This window comes from Diplotaxodon limnothrissa, linkage group LG3, assembly GCF_057381915.1.
Source record: "Diplotaxodon limnothrissa isolate DT_005_m linkage group LG3, D_limnothrissa_male_GT1.1, whole genome shotgun sequence".
Classification (NCBI taxonomy): domain Eukaryota; kingdom Metazoa; phylum Chordata; class Actinopteri; order Cichliformes; family Cichlidae; genus Diplotaxodon; species Diplotaxodon limnothrissa.
In genome coordinates, this window is record NC_140598.1 from 26563318 (window position 1) to 26583231 (window position 19914).

Below are 19914 nucleotides of genomic sequence, written 5' to 3' on the forward strand. Positions count from 1 at the left end.
GTAGGCTGTATTACGGAGTGATTTAATCTTGCTTAACTTCCGGGTATTTTATAAGGAAAGTGACGAAAATTGTGCAGGACATACCGTAGCAGCTTAAGTAATTACTGCTTAAGTACTTGCTGCATAATAGATGTTTCACCTCTCTATATATATTTCATATAAATTGATACACAGAAAAAATTATACATTGACATGTACAATCAAACTTAAAGCACCAGATTCAGATCAGATCAGATCCATAACTCTTAAAAAATTAGCTTAAACAATCCATTCTGCCACCCCGCTCAAGTCTCCACTGACGAAAAAAGTGGACAACAGCAGTCACTTTCTTTTATTTATCTTCCTTCATAAACGACAGCGTCAAAACTTATCCCGATGGGCAGAGCTCCTAACTTTGCCCGCCGCTGTTCTGTGTGTGACACACGTGGCTAGTGTCTCGCCGTCCAACGAGATAGGACACTCTCCTGTCACCTCTTCATTCTCTGCCAACTGTGTTCTTTAGCTTAAAGGTGACATTCTAGCGCGTGTGTAAACAAAAACAAAAACAAAAAATGCCACACGTCACATGATCAGTGACGTCTGAAGCTTCCATTAGAACTGTTTCATTACCTGATGATTTACAAGGAAGTGAATCATTCGTGGAATTTGTGCAGAGTTGTGATTGTGAGAGAGTCTTAATGAAACAAAAATCAGCTTTTCATTATATAAATATCATTAAATCAGAATCAGCTGTATTGATCCCTAGGGGAAATTATTTTCCATTACAGTGCTCCATTATAAACAAACAGTAAAAAGACAGACAGTACACTAACTAAGAATAGCACCATATATACATACATAAGTCACTCATAAATAAATAGCTGAAAAAGAAACATGTGTAGTTGTAGCAGCAAACAGTGTGTTAAGTGGATGCGTTGTACAGGGAGATGGCCACAGGCAGGAATGATTTCCTGTGTCGTTCAGTGGTGCTTTTCGGTAATCTCAGTCTCTCAATGAACGAGCTCCTGTGACTGACCAGCATGTCATGGAGTGGGTGGGAGGTGTTATCCAACATTGTCTTTATCTTGGACAGCATCCGCCTCTCCGACACCACCTTGAGGGAGTCCAGCTCCATCCCCACAACATTGCTGGCCTTACGGATCAGTTTATTAAGTCTGTTGGCATCTGCGACCCTCAGCCTGCTCCCCCAGCATGCAACAGCATAGAGGATCGCACTGGCCACAACAGACTCATAGAAAATCCTGAGAATTTTCTGACAGATGTTGAAGGACCTCAGTCGCCTCAAAAAATAGAGACGACTCTGGCCCTTCCTGTAAAGTGCTGTGGTGTTTTTAGCCCAGTCCAGTTTATTGTCAATGTGTACTCCAAGGTATTTATAGTCCTCCACAATGTCAACACTGACCCCCTGGATTGAAACAGGGGTCAAGTGTTTCCTGGTCTTCCTGAAGTCCACGATCAGTTCCTTGGTCTTTGCCACGTTGAGCTGCAGATGATTCTGCTCACACCACGTGACAAAGGAGTCGACCACAGCCCGGTACTCTGTCTCATCATCCCTGCTGATGCATCCAACCACCGCAGAGTCATCAGAAAACTTCTGAAGATGGCAGGTCTCTGTGCAGTGGCTGAAGTCTGTGGTGTAGAGGGTGAAGAGGAAGGGGGAGAGGACAGTCCCCTGTGGTGCCCCTGTGTTGCTAATCACCTTGTCAGACACACACTGTGGGAGACGTACATATTGTGGTCTTCCTGTCAGGTAATCAACAATCCAGGACACCAGAGAAGCATCCACCTGCATCGCTGCTAACTTATCACCCAGGAGGGTCGGCCTGATGGTGTTGAAAGCACTGGAAAAGTCAAAAAACATGACCCTCACAGTGCTCGCCGGCTGGTCCAGATGGGTGTAGACACGATTGAGCAGGTAGATGATGGCGTCCTCAGTTCTGAGACGAGGCTGATAAGCGAACTGAAGGGGATCCAGATGTGGTCTTACTATGGGTCGCAGCTGGTCCAGGATGAGCCTTTCCAGGGTCTTCATGATGTGGGAGGTCAGTGCCACGGGCCTGTAATCCTGGGGGCCACTGGGACGAGGCGTCTTTGGTACAGGGACGAGGCATGATGTCTTCCACATCACCGGGACCCTCTGCAGACTCAGACTCAGCATAAACAGTTTATGAAAGACTCCACACAGCTGGGGGGCACAGGCCTTGAGGACAAGGGGACTCACTCCGTCTGGTCCAGCAGACTTGCCTGAGTGAAGTCTCCTCATTTGCATCTCAACCTGGTATTGAGTGAAGGTGATGGGTGGGGGAGGGGTGTCAGGAATCTCACAGGAGGCAACATGTGAAGAGAGAGGCTGGCACAGTGGTGTGGCTCTGGATTCCAGGCTGACTACAGGTGAGGTTGTGGGGGTGGGAGCAGACACTGTGGTGTCGAATCTATTGAAAAACAAATTCTATTGAAAAAAAAAGCTTTATAAAGACTTCTATTTGACTCTATTTAATACAATACAAAATACATTTTATTTTTAAAATAATATTAAAATGTAATTCTACAAAGGTCGCCGGTTCGATCCCCGGGCTCTCTGTCCTGGTCGTTGTGTCCTTGGGTAAGACACTTTACCCTACTTGCCTACTGGTGTTGGCCAGAGGGGCCGATGGCGCGATATGGCAGCCTGGCTTCTGTCAGTCTGCCAGTCAGCTGTGGCTACAACCGTAGCTTGCCTCCACCAGTGTGTGAATGTGAGAGTGAATGAATAGTGGCATTGTAAAGCGCTTTGGGTGCCTTGAAAAGCGCTATATAAATCCACTCCATTATTATTGTTATTATTAAAATTTACAGCAATTTCATTTGTTTATTCATTGTAGGTGATAGTCTGTGGGACCCAGAAAGACTGCATACCTGCATCTCTACCAACTTCCAGTTCGTGTGAACTCCAGCCTGTTCTGTTCAATGTGAGACGTCACAGCCCTGATCAGCACTGATCATCCTAAAATTAGAAATATCCTGTCTCAGAGTGACGCTGAAAAACTAGTTCATGCATTTATTACTTCCAGGCTGGACTACTGTAATTCATTATTATCAGGATGTCCTAAAAACTCGCTGAAAAGCCTTCAGCTAATCCAAAATGCTGCAGCAAGAGTCCTGACAGGGACTAGAAAGAGAGAGCAGATTTCTCCTGTTTTGGCTTCCCTTCATTGGCTTCCTGTTAAATCCAGAATTCAAAATCCTGCTCCTCACATACAAGGTCTTAAATAATCAGGCCCCATCTTGTCTTAATGACCTTGTAGTACCATATCACCCTATTAGAGCACTTCGCTCTCGCTCTGCAGGCCTACTTGTTGTTCCTAGAGTATTTAAAAGTAGAATGGGAGGCAGAGCCTTCAGTTTTCAGGCCCCTCTTCTGTGGAACCAGCTTCCAGTTTGGATTCAGGAGACGGACACTATCTCTACTTTTAAGATTAGGCTTCAAACTTTCCTTTTTGCTAAAGCATATAGTTAGGGCTGGACCAGGTGACCCTGAATCCTCCCTTAGTTATGCTGCAATAGATGTAGCCTGCCGGGGATTCCGGGTTAATAATGAGATATATAAACAAATAAAAAAAAAATAATAATTTTTCTTTTCTGACATTTTTGGATAACTAAACATGTCCTGGATCAAATTGACCAGCATTGCTGTACCTTAAAAATAAAGAATTTCTTCTTTAGTTTTTCTCACACTGAGGCAGAAATATGCCAGCAAGACATTTTCAAAACCAGGAGGACAAATGAGAAATGAGATGCAAAAATAGTGGAAGCATTAAATGTTCACTTCCTTGTATAATTGCAAGTGAAAAGAACAAGAGCAACTTTATGTTTATCAAATCAGTACCAGGAAACACTGTGGAAGTGTTGTTGTGGAATCATCACTTGAAAGAAAATAAACTTAAACCACAATGTTTTTCTTTTCAAGCGATTTTTACTCAAAACAAGTTGGAGCATATGACACCATATTTTTATTTGCTTTCTCAACAACATTTGCTCTAAAGAGGCCTGAAAAGCTCTGTGTCATCAGCCATGTGGAGAAGTGAGTCTAAGCCTTGTTAAGTCTTCACTTCAGAATAGTCTTAAAATCAAGATCAATCATTTCACTTTCTGATTAATTATTGGATGCTGAACTGTATGCAGGTGAATCTGCTTCAGCAGTGAGTGTTTGTCACTGGTACAGACTGACTGTGTGTGTTGTGTGTCTGATCATACAGTGACAAGAGACAACAGCAATACACGCAGCACTGTGGGTGTGGTGACAGAAGCTCTGGAGCTTTGATGTTAAAAAGGGAAAATTCAACAACACCACCGAGGGAATTTTGTCCAGGGAATATTTACCAACCAGCTGACAGTCATTCAGGCAGCAGAGCGAGAGAGAAGCTTTTATGTCTGTGACTGTTTTTGCAAACACTTAACTTGTCTTAACTTGTCTTCTGTTGTTGAAAACGTATTGCTGGCAGCCAGTGAGTCTCTGTGTCTCTGTGCTTGTTTTGTCTACCCACTCTTTGTGAGCAATCATGAGTTGATCAACCAAAAATAAACACGAGGCAAATCTCAGCGTCTTGAAGAGTCCCATCTTTATCTGCGGTCATGATATCATCATGTTGCATAGCAATGTTCTAAAATGACCTTTTTTCTCTTTACAACTTCATGACGGCACCAAACAAATTCATTTGACAAAAATAGCTCATCATTCATATCCATAAAAGTTGAATTATACATTATATCATAATGTGCGGCCTGGCAACCACCTATCAATGGACTAACTGAGCCATGTTTTTGCATCATGACCTACGGCAGGAACAGGCCAAACCCTGCTGCAGCATGGTCACGTGTGAATTTAAAATAAACACAAGAGTATTTAAATGCTGCAAACTCTTCTCTGCCAGTTTTTGTTGTTTCACTGAGTGTTTAACAGTCAGTCTTACAATGCTCGTGTTCGATTAGGTCCAGGAACACTGTTACAAACAGAAACAGAAAAATAAAGTGACATTTGATTCTTCTTGTTTGAGCATTTCATATTTTTCTGAGTCTACTTGAATCTCTTTAGTTTCATTTCCATCTCTTGTTTTGATCGAAGTCTGGTCTGATTTTCTGTATATTTCCAATCTGAAACAGGACGTATTTATTCCAGAGTACAGTGAACATATTTAATAAACACAGTCAGAAATAAACATACTTTCAGCTTGAAGTCTGTAACTGCACTCATTAAAACGACTGAGTTCAGTCATTCATTTAATTTCAAAAAGAAAGAAATTATCAGCATATTGCATTTTGTAGACAGCAAAAAATGTTAATGTTATTTTAAGTTAACACTGATGTCACAATATATGAAATGTGTAGTCATGTGATGCTGCTTTCCCTTCATATCAGCACTGTGTTTACTTTAACTTTGAACTTCAAGCAGGCTAACACAAACCCCACACAGATGTAACCTCAGTGAAGAAACACGAAGACAGCTGTAATAAAAGTAAGAAGTCCATTAGCCTCACAGACTGGACTGGATGAAGCTCCCTCATTCATAGAAATCCTCTCTCAGAAATCTTTTCCAGTGGAGCAGCTTCTACATTTCAAGGAAAATATTCACTGCATGAATAAATAAATTCAGACTATAATTGAACAGACAGAACTATGACTCAGAAAATGTAATGGAAACCTGTTCAGCTCAGGCTGAATGAATCTTGTAGTGCTGCAGCATTTGGCATCAGTCAGATATGTAAATAAGTATTTACAGGGTCACTATCAGAGAATTGGATATATTTCAGAGAGCTGAAATATAAATTAAAAGCACTTTTGTTCATATGTGAAATATTTCCACACCATGTTCCACTTTCTCCTTGGCTGTAGCCTCCATGTGCCCACTGAGTCACATGATGAGCAGAAGGACCAAAGACTGCATGCCTGACATTTAACAAAATTACTTGTTATTTTTCATTGTTTAAGTGTTAATAAAAAATGCATTGAGGTTTTAATTTGGTATTGGTCAGTGTAGATGTGAGTGTGGAGTCATGAGGGTGAAATAATCTAACCAACTGTAGCGTCAGGCGGCAACAAGTGAAGAGGCTCTGACGAATTTCTGATTCCACTTCATGTATTCAGGGTTATGGTGAGCTCAATATTTGTATTGTTGGCTGGGAGATTTTGTACACAGTTCATATTGTAGTTGGGAAAGATATGTCCTCAGTAAAAGTATTCAAATATGATGAAAATATCTTCACTAACCTAAACTGGTGTTGGTGGTACTCTGGTTATGTCGAGATAAAACTGGATGAAGCGTTCCTGTACAGTGTAATGTATGTGTGTGAAATGAACAACCTGGATTAAATCATTATTTTACTAATGTTTTTGCTACAACATTTATATTCACGTATAAACTGATGACACAAATCAATATATGAATTAAATCTCAGTCAGGTCTTAAAACATAAAGATTTTATGACCTGTAACTTTTGTCTAAATTGAGACAAAGCTGAAGTTATTTTATTAAACTGTCAGAAACATGGTGTTTAATGAGATATTTACTCTGCATGACCTCCAGCACTGCAGTGAGGATCAATGTATTGACTCTGTTTATCCACAGTCAGGTCACAGTGGCAGAGTTTTCCTCATGATTTTTACCACAGTGATGTTTTCCATCCTCCAGAGAGATCCTGGGACCAGATGAGATATAACGTGACTCCAGTTCATGGCTGTAAACCTCTGAACATCACCAGCAGACTTGTGGGTGGAGTTGGGCTCATGTTTAATCTTTATATGGATTTTTGTCTATTTAATGTACAAAAGGGGGAAATTGTATAACTGAACTGATTTGAAGAAGGACATCTTCCAGTTTGTCAAACTATCAGCCTGATATTAAACCCTAACCCGCCTTTAAGTGGTGACCTGCTGGATGTTAGAGGTTATCAGCTGTGCTGTAATACCCAGTTTCACCAGTAGATGGGAGCAGACATTAAATGTGATTCAGGTGCATTTTAACGTCACTGAGAGGTTTAGCGGGATGAGCTCTGAGTTCAGGATCCTGAAGGAAGTCCAGTTCATCAGTTTGTAGTTTCAGACAATAAAACACTTCAGCTGTGTTTCATCTGAAACATCAAGTGTGACACTATGAAGAGAGGAGTGTATCAGTTAGGCTCAACCAAACAGGATCAAGTCAAAATTTTCATCAGCTTAGCAATATGGCTGTAAAAAGGCTGATTTATTTAGGTTAGGTTTTATTGTTACCTTCATGAAGAGATCGTTTTAATAAACCACAGCAGCTTTTCAAAATGTTCTCATCTTCACATCTCTGCTGTGAAACACAGAGTGACCACAAAGAACTTTGAGGTGTTTCTGTGATAAATAAGTCAGACGACCACAAAGCTGCCTTCTGCTTTTTGACACTTCACCACAGAGCAGAAAGCAAACATGTTCTCACAGCATGAACAGTATTATTAGACCAACCAGAGCACACTGCAGCGGGACATCTCACCAGCTTCAGGCTGCAGTTACACTAGATTCATCAACATCAATGTACATGTTCAACATGTTAGGGAGGCACAGAAACTATAAACTGTTACTGAGAATTTCAAATGTTGGAGACACAAATGTTAAAAACAAAAACAGGATGCTGGACGACTGCAGAGCTGTTAGCTTCAACCACAGACCACAAACACACAGTCCAGCTCACAGTGAACAACACTCAGTAAGTACAGAGTTGAACACACATGATTACATCTCACTCATCAAATTATACTCAAAGGAAACAAACGTGTAATTAAACTTTGTATTTAAATGTCCCCTCAGTGCTACGCTGCATAAATGTCCATTGAAAGATAAATAAAACATGTTAGCAGCCATCATGTTTTACCTTTTTTTTTTTTTTTTGTGCCTGTCCCGTTTGGCTCTTTTGCCATTAGAATTGTTGTCTAAAGGCAAAGAAAGATGCCCAACGGATTTACTTTACCAAACTGACCATCCCAGCCTTGCCGTAATGGTCCATTTGATTCACCTTTTATTCTTTATTTTATTTTCACTTACTGAATACGGGACAGACTTGACTGGGGGAAAGAAGGGGAGAAAGAAAGAGGGAAAGAGAAACAGCTGAGAAGAGGGACGGGGGAGAAGGGCAAAAGACAAAAACCAACAGAACGGGCAGAGAAAAAAAAATGCATATATCAATCACCTGGATCACCTGCTGAGAAAGAAAAAAGAAAGCAAGCAGAGGAGAACAAGAGTAATAGAATAAACAACATCACAATGATATATGGGAATATGACAGTAAATACTAAATATTAAACATTATTGTGCAGCACATAAGATCAACAGAACACAGTGTGCTTTGAGGTAGGAGCCAAAAAGGGTGTAGTTTGTGGGTGTGATCACCCGTGTGTACACCTGTGAGCATGGACGCGCTTGTATTGTTAAAAGGTTCCTTCATGTAATGACCTGCTAGAGGGTGTGGGGGGGCCACAGCCCCGTCCTCCAGGGTATGAAGCAGGTATGGAGGAGATCAAAACTCCAGACATCCAGAGGCCCCCAGAACACAAGAGACCAAGGAAGACCAACAGAGGGGCAGCCGCGCCACTGTCCCAGAGAGAGCTGAGGAGAGTCCCAGATGAGGGCTCACTCAGCAGCCGCGGAGCAGAAGCCAGGGGGAGTTGCAGTGACGCGCCCGTGAGCTCCGCCGGCAGCCAGCTGCGCCTGAGTGACCGAGCCCCAGGCCGAGAGGCCGGGGGCACCCCACCCCGAAGTGGCCCGAGCGAGCCCCAGGCTCCAGGCCCCGATAAGCGGCCGCCAAGGAGTGAGCCGGTGTGTACCTGGACGCCCATCCCCGGACACAAAGAACCACCAACGCACCGATGTCTGAGGGAGTCCGCCACTGGCAGGGGAAGTGGTGGTAGGGGGAGATAGGCCTCCAAACCTTGGAGGGCCCGAGATGTCCCCAGAGAGGTGGCGCCTGACACCCAACCTGACATATAGACACAGACATACAGGCACACACAGATACAAACATCCATTCCCACCCTCATGCTCTCACGCTTTTTACCTTTTTACATAGTAACAAATGAGCTAAACCTGAACATGAGTCAAAGTCACATGTTTCATCTTTCAGCTGTTGATTGGCTGTTTGAGAGAATGGGTGTGGACACTTGCTTTCACTAATGTATATTCAGAATTCATTTCTTTGATTTCATCTCCTTTTTAAAATATTTTCATACTTGATCTCTTTACATCGCGTCAGTTTAGATGGTTTTGAATTCAGGTTCATACAAAAAACCCTGAAAATAAAATATAATTAATCCAGCAAGTGGATGTTTTTACTGTTATGGGAGTCATTTATGAACAGCCTCTGTGAAAGTAGACGATTTTGCTTCTGGAATGACCAGACACCAGTGCTACCAAAACCAAGCGAAAAATTACATATCCGTACCGCGGATGACGTCAGTGCGCACACTGTGTCTGAGGAGGATGTGCGGAGGTGCTTCAGGAAGGTGAACGCACGCAAAGCTACTGGTCCGGACGGGATTCCCGGCCGCGTCCTCAAGTCATGCGCGGCTCAGCTGGCTGGAGTGTTCACACACATCTTCAACCTTTCCCTCTCTCTGTCTGTAGTCCCAGCCTGCTTCAAAATGGCCACCATCGTCCCTGTACCCAAATCCTCCACCATCTCCTCATTGAACGACTGGCGACCTGTAGCCCTGACCCCCATCGTGAGCAAATGCTTCGAGAAGCTGGTCAGGGACTTCATCTGCTCTGCACTACCCGACTCACTGGACCCTCTACAGTTTGCATACCGCCACAACAGGTCCACTGATGATGCCATAGCCCTGACACTACACACTGCCCTGTCACACCTGGAGAAGAGAGACACGTATGTGAGAATGCTGTTTGTAGATTACAGCTCAGCATTCAATACCATCGTTCCCTCGAAGCTGGACAGGAAACTGCAGGATCTAGGACTGAGCAGCTCCCTCTGCAGCTGGATCCTTAGCTTCCTGTCTGACAGACGCCAGGTGGTCAGACTGGGCAGCATCACCTCATCCCCCATCACACTGAACACTGGTGCTCCACAGGGGTGTGTACTGAGCCCTCTCCTGTACTCACTCTACACCTACGACTGCACAGCCACTAACAACTCCAACATCATTGTGAAGTTTGCGGACGACACTACAGTGGTGGGTCTTATCACCAACGGTGATGAGACGGCTTACAGGGAGGAGGTCAGCGCCCTGACCCACTGGTGTCAAGACAACCATCTCACCCTCAACGTCGCAAAGACAAAGGAGTTGATAGTGGACTTCCAGAGGTGCAGAGAAGTACACACCCCTATCACCATCAACGGCGCTGCTGTGGAGAGAGTGAGCAGCTTCCGGTTCCTTGGAGTACATCTGGCTGAGGATCTTACGTGGTCAGTACACACAAACAAAACAGTGAAGAAGGCGCAGCAGCGCCTCTTCTTTCTCAGGAGACTGAAAAGATTCGGCATGAGCCCCCGCATCCTCAGGACCTTCTATCACTGTGCCATTGAGAGCATCCTCACTGGATGCATCACCACCTGGTATGGCAACAGCACCGCCTACAACTGCAAAGCTCTCCAGCGAGTAGTGCGGTGCTCTGAACGGATAATTGGAGGTGAGCTTCCCTCCCTCCAAGACATCTACAGGAAGCGGTGCCTGAGGAAAGCGGGGAGGATCATCAAGGACTCCAGTCCCCCCAGCCATAAACTGTTCAGACTACTTCCAACAGGAAGGAGGTTCTGCAGCATCCGGTCCCGTACCAGCAGACTGAGAGACAGCTTCTTCCATCAGGCCATCAGACTGCTGAACACGTCATAGACACCTCAGCTTCACTACTGGAACTTCAACATTATGCACTCCATACTGTACAGTAATGCCACTGTTTTGCACGTCTCACTCTGTATATTTTTATATATTTTATTTATTGTTTACTCTATTTAATTTGTAAAATATGTGTACACACACACACACACACACACACACACACACACACACACACACACACACACACACACACGTAGAAAAACATATTTAGTATACACATCCAGGAATGCATATACTATTATATATTGTACATATATTTATTAGTCTCAGATTTAGCCATTCTTGTATTTTGCTTGTTTACATTATTGTATTTTTGCACAACTCTGTTGCTTGTGAATCTCGCACACAAGAATTTCACTCACATGCTCTGTACCAGTGTACCTGCACATGTGATGTGACAATAAAAGTGATTTGATTTAATTTGATTTGATTTAAATCCACACCAAACCAAGATTTGACGTAACCTGACACTTTGGTTTGCCTTGAGCAGGTTTCTCTGATTCCACTCCTCAAGAAATACTGTCCTGTAGCTTTTAGAGGCTCCAAAAGCCCAAAGGCGATATGAGGGTGGCGGCTCACAACAGTTTTTGTTTGCTGCATCATTTTAGTTCAGCTGGGTGTTTTTCCTTTTGTTATATCTCTTTAAGAGTTCAAAATGTGTTAATTACATAAATAAAATGTAATTTTCTCTGTAGCACTTCATGGATTTCAAAAGCAGCACACCTTAGTTGTTCACACAAAGCATAAAAAGTAAAAAACAATATACACAGTGTTATCTTCATTTTAGATGTCAAAAAGTATTTGTGCCTCCCAGTGTTTTCTTTTGCGTGGAAACCGGGTCCAAATGGCTCTTTGGGTGTTAAAGGTTGCTGACCCCTGCTCTAGGGGATCTTAAGCAGGGGATTGAGATCCTTTTGCTGTTTGGCTTCACTTCCTGCTGAGGAGACAAAAAGGAAAAGTTGCTAACATGATCCCAGAAAATCTGTTGAACTCAAAACATCCCCAAAAGATGAATGTGTTCTTGTTTCTTTAACTTTCAGTATCAATAAATAATGAAGAAATATATATAAACATAATGGAACCCCTGATCTACACGCACAAATGTTATCGCAGTATAACAACATGAAGAAAACACAACATCACCTCTGCTTCGTCTGACTGGCTGTTGTTGATGATTTGATGAAACTGTACATGACATGAGTGATGATGTCATCTTCTCCAGTTTCTTCTTGACCTGCTGAAATTATCCAACATGAACAATGATATAAATTAAATATCTAAACAGTGATTACATTTAAGATAGTTGTTACTGTCATTATAATGAATGTGAACTTTATTCTACTAAACAAACTCAGACATGAAAGATCAGGAAGTCTGAGTGTTAGATTTGTATTGTTGATTGTCATTTATGCTTAGAAATATTTACTCATATATGCTTAGAAGTGTATATAATCATTGGTGGATTGAAAGGATGTTTCATCCTAAAGTAACAGCTCTGTGTGTTAGGGAGTGCATCCGTTCTTCTAGAGTGTCCTTGGTATAAATCACATACTCCCTAGGAGAGTTTCTCTTTTCTTGTTGATTTATGGTATAGCAAGCACACGTATATCTGTTTAAGTATAAGAGCCCTTTGTTCAGATGGACCGCTAGACTCCTGGCACCAGCTTTGGGGAGTCTTCACAGGGTCACATCTGGACCCCACACACACACACACACACACACACACACACACACACACACACACACACACACACACACACACTATTCTTTGTTCACATGTATACCTATGTAAGATGTCATATGTTAATGACCCTATGCATATTCATGTAACCACAATAAAAGGAGTGCTATGGGGAGCCTGGCTGAGAGTCTGACGGAGGCTAGGTGGTGGGACGACACTTGGCCCCAGCCAGATTTCCCTCATGCATGAGTAAACCAGCCTGCTTGTGTCTTGCTTTGCAGTGTAATTATATTGTCTTCAACGTTCCAGCGGATAGGTACAAGCTACAAACCTATCACTGAGTCTCACCTTCAGGTTTCCTGTGAACACATTGTCTCCCCAGTAGAACCAGTAACACCAGCAGAACCACAACACAGGCTGATCCAACACATGACAACATATGTTTGAGAGAGGAACCAGGAGGAGGTGTGGATGTAGGTGGAGGTGTGGATGTAGGTGGAGGTGTGGTGGTGTGTTCCCCTAAAATAAAGCAAACACAGTCATTAAGTTGTCGTCACATTGTGAATGTTGAAAGCTGCAGAAACACAGACAGGTGAGTGTGTCACCTGTGACAGTGATCCAGCTGGATGGAGACTCTCCATGACCGCTGATGTCACACTTGTAGAGGCCTTCATCAGACCTGGAAACATGCTGGATGGTCATGTGACCTGTAGGCTGCTTCCTGATGAGGGAGCCATCTTTATAGAAAGCAGCTGGGAGGTTGGAGGGAGTGGTCTTTGTTTTACAGAGCAGAGTGACGTCATCTCCCTCCATCACAGGGAGGACAGGACTCTGCAGGATCACTGATCCACCTCAACACAGAGACAAACTACAGCATTTCATCCATTTACACACAGCTTCATCAACACTAACTCCACACACTCAGCTTACCAGTGACTGTCAGGTTAACCATGTTACTGATGGGACCCTCTCTGGACTCACACCAGTAAACTCCACTGTCCCATCGGTCAATGTAACTGATGTTACAGGAAGAATTAGTTGAACCAGCTGGTTTCCCCCACCCATCTCCACACTGAGTCCTCTGTCCTTTGCTTGTGTTTCTCCTCAGAGTCCATCCAGCAGAGCTGTCGTCCTCCTCACAGCTCAGAGACACAAAGACTCCTTTAAAGAACTGAGAGCTGCTGGGACTCACAGTCAGACGAGCTGTGAGGGTTAAAATGAAAAACTGATGATCACGTCTTTGAGATCTTTACTGAAAGATTTAATCCAAATGTGTAAAACCTGTCAGAGTTTATCAGGTTTAAACTGTGACAGAAGAAGGTTACTGACCTTGGTTTGTTGTGCAGCTCAGCAGTGAGATCAGAACTAAAGAGAAATGACACTCATGTTGATTTGAGGTGAACATAAAGAACAACTCCACACAAACAGCTGACAAACACACAAACACTCGTAACTCTCTGAAATATCTGCTCATTTTCAATTTAAAGCCAGCAAAATGTTTAAAAATATTTGGTTGAAGATCTCTTTATCCATTCTATCTGACTTGAGGCAGAGAGAGAGTTTGAGCTTATCCCAGCTGTCAGCAGGTGCTTCTGGCACAGGTCCTCAAACTGTGACCAATCTGGCCTGCTTGACAGCTTTGAAAAATGTGAAGCAGGACATAAATCTTTCAACTTTGAACTGTATTTTATGTTTTCCAACTTTTCCTGCTGATATCACCATAGACATTCATACTTGTTATGACATGCATAGGTTCTTTCTCTTCAGCACCCTCTGCTGGTCATAGCGGGAATACTGACAAGCTTATATTTTGGTGGGGTTTTTCTGTGTTCCTGTGGGTAGAGGAAACAGGAAGCTGGTCGCTCGTTAGCCTGCAGAATATGCTGTTTGTTGCCTTAGATGCTCTTTAATACATTTCTGCCTTGGAGAGTTATTGATTGTGAGTATTAATGTGCAACATGTTTACAAGTTTATTTGGTGCATTTCTATTACAGAGATTTGTTTAGAAACCAGTTATTTCGTCTGTTATGTTTATCTTTGAGGAAGCTAAACTCACTAAGTTGTATTGTGATCAATACTGAGTTGCTGTTGATTACACATACTATATAACAGTATAGTTCATATCCTAGAAGTGTGAGTTAAAGGAAAAAACATCTTGTAACATTTAGAAAAGGATGTCAATCACTACTACTGACGAAGTAAAAAGCCTTAAACTTACTTCCACCTCCAATGTTCATTGAAACCGCTAGCTGTCTGTCAAGTTGGGCAAAGGGACGCACAATAAGGACAGAACAATACTACTCCAAAGTGTTTAATTAACAGATAATCAATTAAAGGAAAAACACATTCCTGGTGTTCACTGCCTACTTAAGAAAAATAAAACATTTTCATCAATCAACAAAAATGTCTTGTAATATCAATATAGAACAGTCTGGGCAGTGAATCACCTGCATTTCTTCTATATTTTCTCACATTTGTCAGGTAGAAAAACTGAGATTTTCTGTTGAAGCTGCACTAAAGATCTTATAGTAAGATATCTCTCGTAACTTGTGACGTGACTCTCGATGTAAAATGAGTTTGCATCCCTGTCACACAGTAACTACGGGCCATCAGTCCATCACAGACTAACAGTCACACCTACAGCCAGTTTAGAATCACCAGTTAACAACACGTCCTTGTACTGTGGAGGAAACTTACATACACTAACACTGCACCTCTGTAACACCTGTACAGTTACATATGATAAATAAATAAATCGTTGCTTTTTTATTATGATTTTGAGATGTATAGAAGAGTTTTCTTTGATGTTTGTTACTGACGTCAATGTATCCAGACAGTTTCAACTCATCATAATTTTTTATTTAAGAAGCAGCATTTAATGTGATCACAGTGATCATGAGCACAGACTCTGAGTACATATAAATTATCAACTGCATTTAAATAACACAGTAAAGTCATGTGTCCACTGTGCAGCTGTGTTGATATAGTGAGTGAATGATTTGATCTTTTCACTGCCTGCTGTGTTTCCTCGACTCCTGAGCAAAGATAAAGAGTCAGTTCAGACCTGCAGTTGGTCCTCGTGGTGTTTGAACTTGAATTCAGCCTGATTTGTTTTTCATGTCTTCTCCTCCATCATCAGTTATCAGGAGAGCAGACAGTCAAAGTACAAGAATTCAAACAAACACAGAGATTCTACTTACAGAGCAGACACAGCACAGATGTTTCCTTCATCGTCCTTCTCACTCATTTGAGCTTTTTTTCATTTCTGTCACTGACACCAAGTAAAGCCCGCCCTCTTCCTCTGAGCACCAGCTTTCTATTGGTTCAAACACCGAGGTTATCAGTGTGTGTGTTTACACCCCCCTCAGTGAGAGAGGCAGATATGAGCTGAAACACAGGAATCAAACCAGGGACGCTGCTGGTCATTAAATTCTTCATTTCTTCATTTCCAGTTAATACTTGTACAGCTGCTGTTATTGTATATATATATTTATATCTCTTCATACATTCTTATATAGTTCTATATTGTGTATTTTGTTGTACAGTTATTTCATTTTTAACTTTAATTTTTATATTTTATTTTATTCCTTCCTAGTTAAATTAACACTTTAATTTTTCATATTTATTTCCTATCTTATTCATAGCCTTTTCTTTTTTCTTTAGGTCACGAGCAGTTGTCTAAGCATTTCACTGCATATCGTACTGTGTATGACTGTGTACGTGACAAATAAAATTTGAATTTGTTATGGAGCTGAACTGGAACCATTCAGACACTGAGGCCCTTTGAACACATTTTAATTACAGCTGTGCAGAGACACACTGATGACTGACTGGAACACTATGATTCACATTTTACATTAACACCATCCTCACACATGTTTATATTTGACCACTAGAGGGAGATGTTGCACTTTAAACACTAACATGGATACAGTACAATGATGTTTCCACATTTTGTTATCAATAAATAAGATACCAGCTACTCCTGTACAGCAAATCCGAACCAGATTTTTGTCAAAACTGTCACAGTCTTTGCTTCTAAACTTTTTACTCTAGTAATTGAATTTACAGTTATGTTTTCATTTGACATACTGTATTAACATGATCTAAAATCAGACAACAAAACATAAAATCAGTGTAGAAGAAGTGATATTTTTTACTGTAATAACCACAAACATGTTTAATGAATCATATTTCATAACTTTAAATGCAAATATAAATTGTCAATTTTAAAATCCTATGCACAAGTTTTGCAAACAATAAAGTTATTTGCATAAATTTACCTTTTACCCCTTTTTTAAATAACCATTTCAAACTATTTACAGAACAATCAGCTGTTATGCATTCAATAAGATGCTACACAAATTATTTGAGCCACTCCAAAAAAATTATTTCTGTCCTCTATAAAGGAGAACATCATGGATTAACTCATTATTTAACTAATTTATTGCTATAAGATGACATTCAGTTTATATTCATGTATAAATGACACAAATCAATATATTAATTAAATCACAGGCAAGTCGATGAACATCATCTGCAGATATATTTGGTAAATGCCCAGGACATCTTGAGAAATGTAAATCACTGCTTAATTCATCTATTTGGTTGACCTGTTTTGGAAAACCCTGCCATAAACAAGGTGCGAGTATCACACCAGAAACGAAGCGCTCTGCAGGAGCCTCCCCACTGGAAGTAGCATATGTTAAGGGGCACATATCTAGACATTGTGATAAAACTTAACATGTCACAAGACACACCTTAAACATCATGTAATCCACTCTCACTCTGCACTTTTATTCGTGACTTCAATATGTTGAAATGAGCTTTGAAGAAACATTTACTGAAATAAAGCTTTCATCATAGGATTCATGAACTTTACAAATAATCGGTGGATTTATCTTCAGTTGTAGATCAACCTTTATCACTTAGAGCCATCTTAAGTCCGTTTTTCCTATCCTCTCACTCACTAACATCTCATGAGTTTAGATCCTTGCTGTTTCCGATCTGCCCTGTAGGTGGCCTCAGTGTGCATCAAACCATTTACAGACGATTAAGTGTTGTTCATAGTTCATATTTGAATAGAAGACGTCGGACATTGAACGAGTTTAAACACGTCCATCCATCCATGAACATGCAAGAAATAAAAATAAAGGTTTGCTTCATGTCTGAAATATGTAGAAAATATTCTCGGTATAACAGTTTGGTGCAGATGTTCCAGATGTTCTTGCAGTCTCTCCGTGTTTCACATTAACATGTAGATGTTATTATTTTATTTTATTATTTTAATAAATCTTGAATCTGCTCCGAGACAAAAATAAAAACGTGGTGTGATGTTACAGTCATTTAAAAAAGTGCTCTTTTTGTGAAAATCGGTCTTTTTCACCCTCCCCACCTGCCCTTAGCTAGAGGTGGAGTCCCGCCTCCTTCCAGAGAGAAGCTCACCTGTGTGTCTGTGTTTAGTGTCTAGGTGTGCCGTGGAGCTTATTTTTGTGTGTTTGAAGAAACTGTAAGTTTGCTTTGTTTCCTCCTTTGCCCTCATTTAACAGTTTGTCTTTAGGAACTTTGCTGTTTGTTCAGCTCATGTTTGATTTCTTCACAAAACAAACTGTTTTTATTTCCGGTTTCTCAGATAAAGTCAGTGTGTAATGCTTTCTCGAGGAATAGTGTGTCTGCCATTTTATCGATGTGTGTGATCTGGGAATCAGACTAAACACACTGAATGTCTCCACAGAGCCGCTGGAGAAACTCTGAGCTCTGTGTTTAATAGTTACAGCAACAGCAGAAGATGGAGAGCAGATTTTGTAAATGATTATTTTGTATAGATGTGTCCTAGAGGTTCTAGTTCTTAGTTCTGTTCTGTCTTAAAAATACCACGCCACAAATGTTGGCTCTGCTGCCAACAGGAAGAAGTTTTTAGAGTTCACTAAAACTAGATCTCAAAATACAGAAAAACCTAAATTATTGATAAGGATCAATGAAAAACGTCAACAACAAATTTCTTGTTAATGCTTTTTAGTTTGATTAGGAAAAAAGGATAAAAATGTCTTATTGTCCTTTTACACATTTATTAAGATGTTGGATTTCTCCAAGACTGCGAGTCACTGCTTTCAAAGAGGCCTGTATTTATTATAAAAACCTGCATTAATTTAAATCAGTGGTCTCAAACTCAAATGAGCCGCGGGCCACTTCTGGCACCGTCACCTCGTTGGAGGGCCACTTTAGTGTCCAAAGAAACCAAACACGAAAACACCCACTAATGCATTACAAGCAACAAAAGGTGTTGGTTAAAAACATCATAAACTTGTCCACCCCAGCTGTGAAACTCAGAAACCAGTCTTACTTGTTATCATCTATCGTCCACCTGGGCCTTACACAGAGTTTCTGTCTGATTTCTCAGACTTTTTATCTGATTTAGTTCTGAGCTCAGATAAAATAATTATTGTGGGTGATTTTAACATCCATGTAGATGCTAAAAATGACAGCCTCAACATGGCATTTAATCTGTTATTAGACTCAATTGGTTTCTCTCAAAATGTAAAAGAACCCACCCACCACTTTAATCACACTCTAGATCTTGTTTTAACATATGGCATAGAAACTGAACATTTACCAGTGTTTCCTGAAAACCCTCTCCTGTCTGATCATTTCCTGATAACATTTACATTTACAATAATTGATTACACAGCGGTGGAGAGTAGACTTTATCACAGTAGATGTCTTTCTGAAAGTGCTGTAACTAAGTTTAAGAATATAATCCACCCACTGTTATCATCTTCAATGCCCTGTACCAACACAGAGCAGAGCAGCTGCCTGAACGCTACCCCAACAGAGGTCGATTATCTTGTTAATAATTTCACCTCCTCACTAGATTTGGCGCTATATAAATTAAATTGAATTGAATTAATTGTTTCTGAATTGACTCTATAACAATGGATTTAAAATTGTAGTTAATTTGGGCACATTTTCAATGAAATTATTAATTTGGGACAGTTTTCCTGCTACCAGATGACAGTCAGCTCAGACTGAGGAGTGCACTCATTAAACACCCCAAACTTCACAGAGAGCTGAACATCATCTATAGTGAAGGTTTGAACTGTTAATGTGATTCAATATTCCTGAAACAACTTCATGTTCATTTCAGCCGTCAGTGGAAAGTTTCCTGACAGTTGTGATTGGATCTTTCACTGCGAACACAAACTGTCCTCATGGTCAAATGTCTGATCGTGTGGCGCCAGTCTGCACTTTGAAAGGTCGTCTGGGTACAGGGTTTTTTGTCAAAGATCTGCTGGTCAGTGATCTGTTTTTTTTAACCTCCTAGGACCTGGCGTCCACATATGTGGACATCCCATGTTGGGTTATTTAGACCAAAATACTCAATTTTGCTCAGGT

General features: G+C 41.1%; 1 protein-coding gene across 1 annotated transcript in view; it reads right to left on the reverse strand.

Moving 5' to 3' along the window:
• The window catches only part of LOC146635124 (low affinity immunoglobulin gamma Fc region receptor III-like), a 114186-nt gene that overhangs the window by 75931 nt on the left and 18341 nt on the right, over positions 1-19914 (reverse strand). The window contains exons 4-5 of the mRNA XM_085345939.1: positions 13128-13373; positions 12996-13041 (exon numbers count right to left, since the gene is read on the reverse strand). Of these exons, the coding sequence (XP_085202065.1) occupies positions 12996-13041; positions 13128-13373 (292 nt within the window). The remainder of the gene's footprint in view (positions 1-12995; positions 13042-13127; positions 13374-19914) is intronic.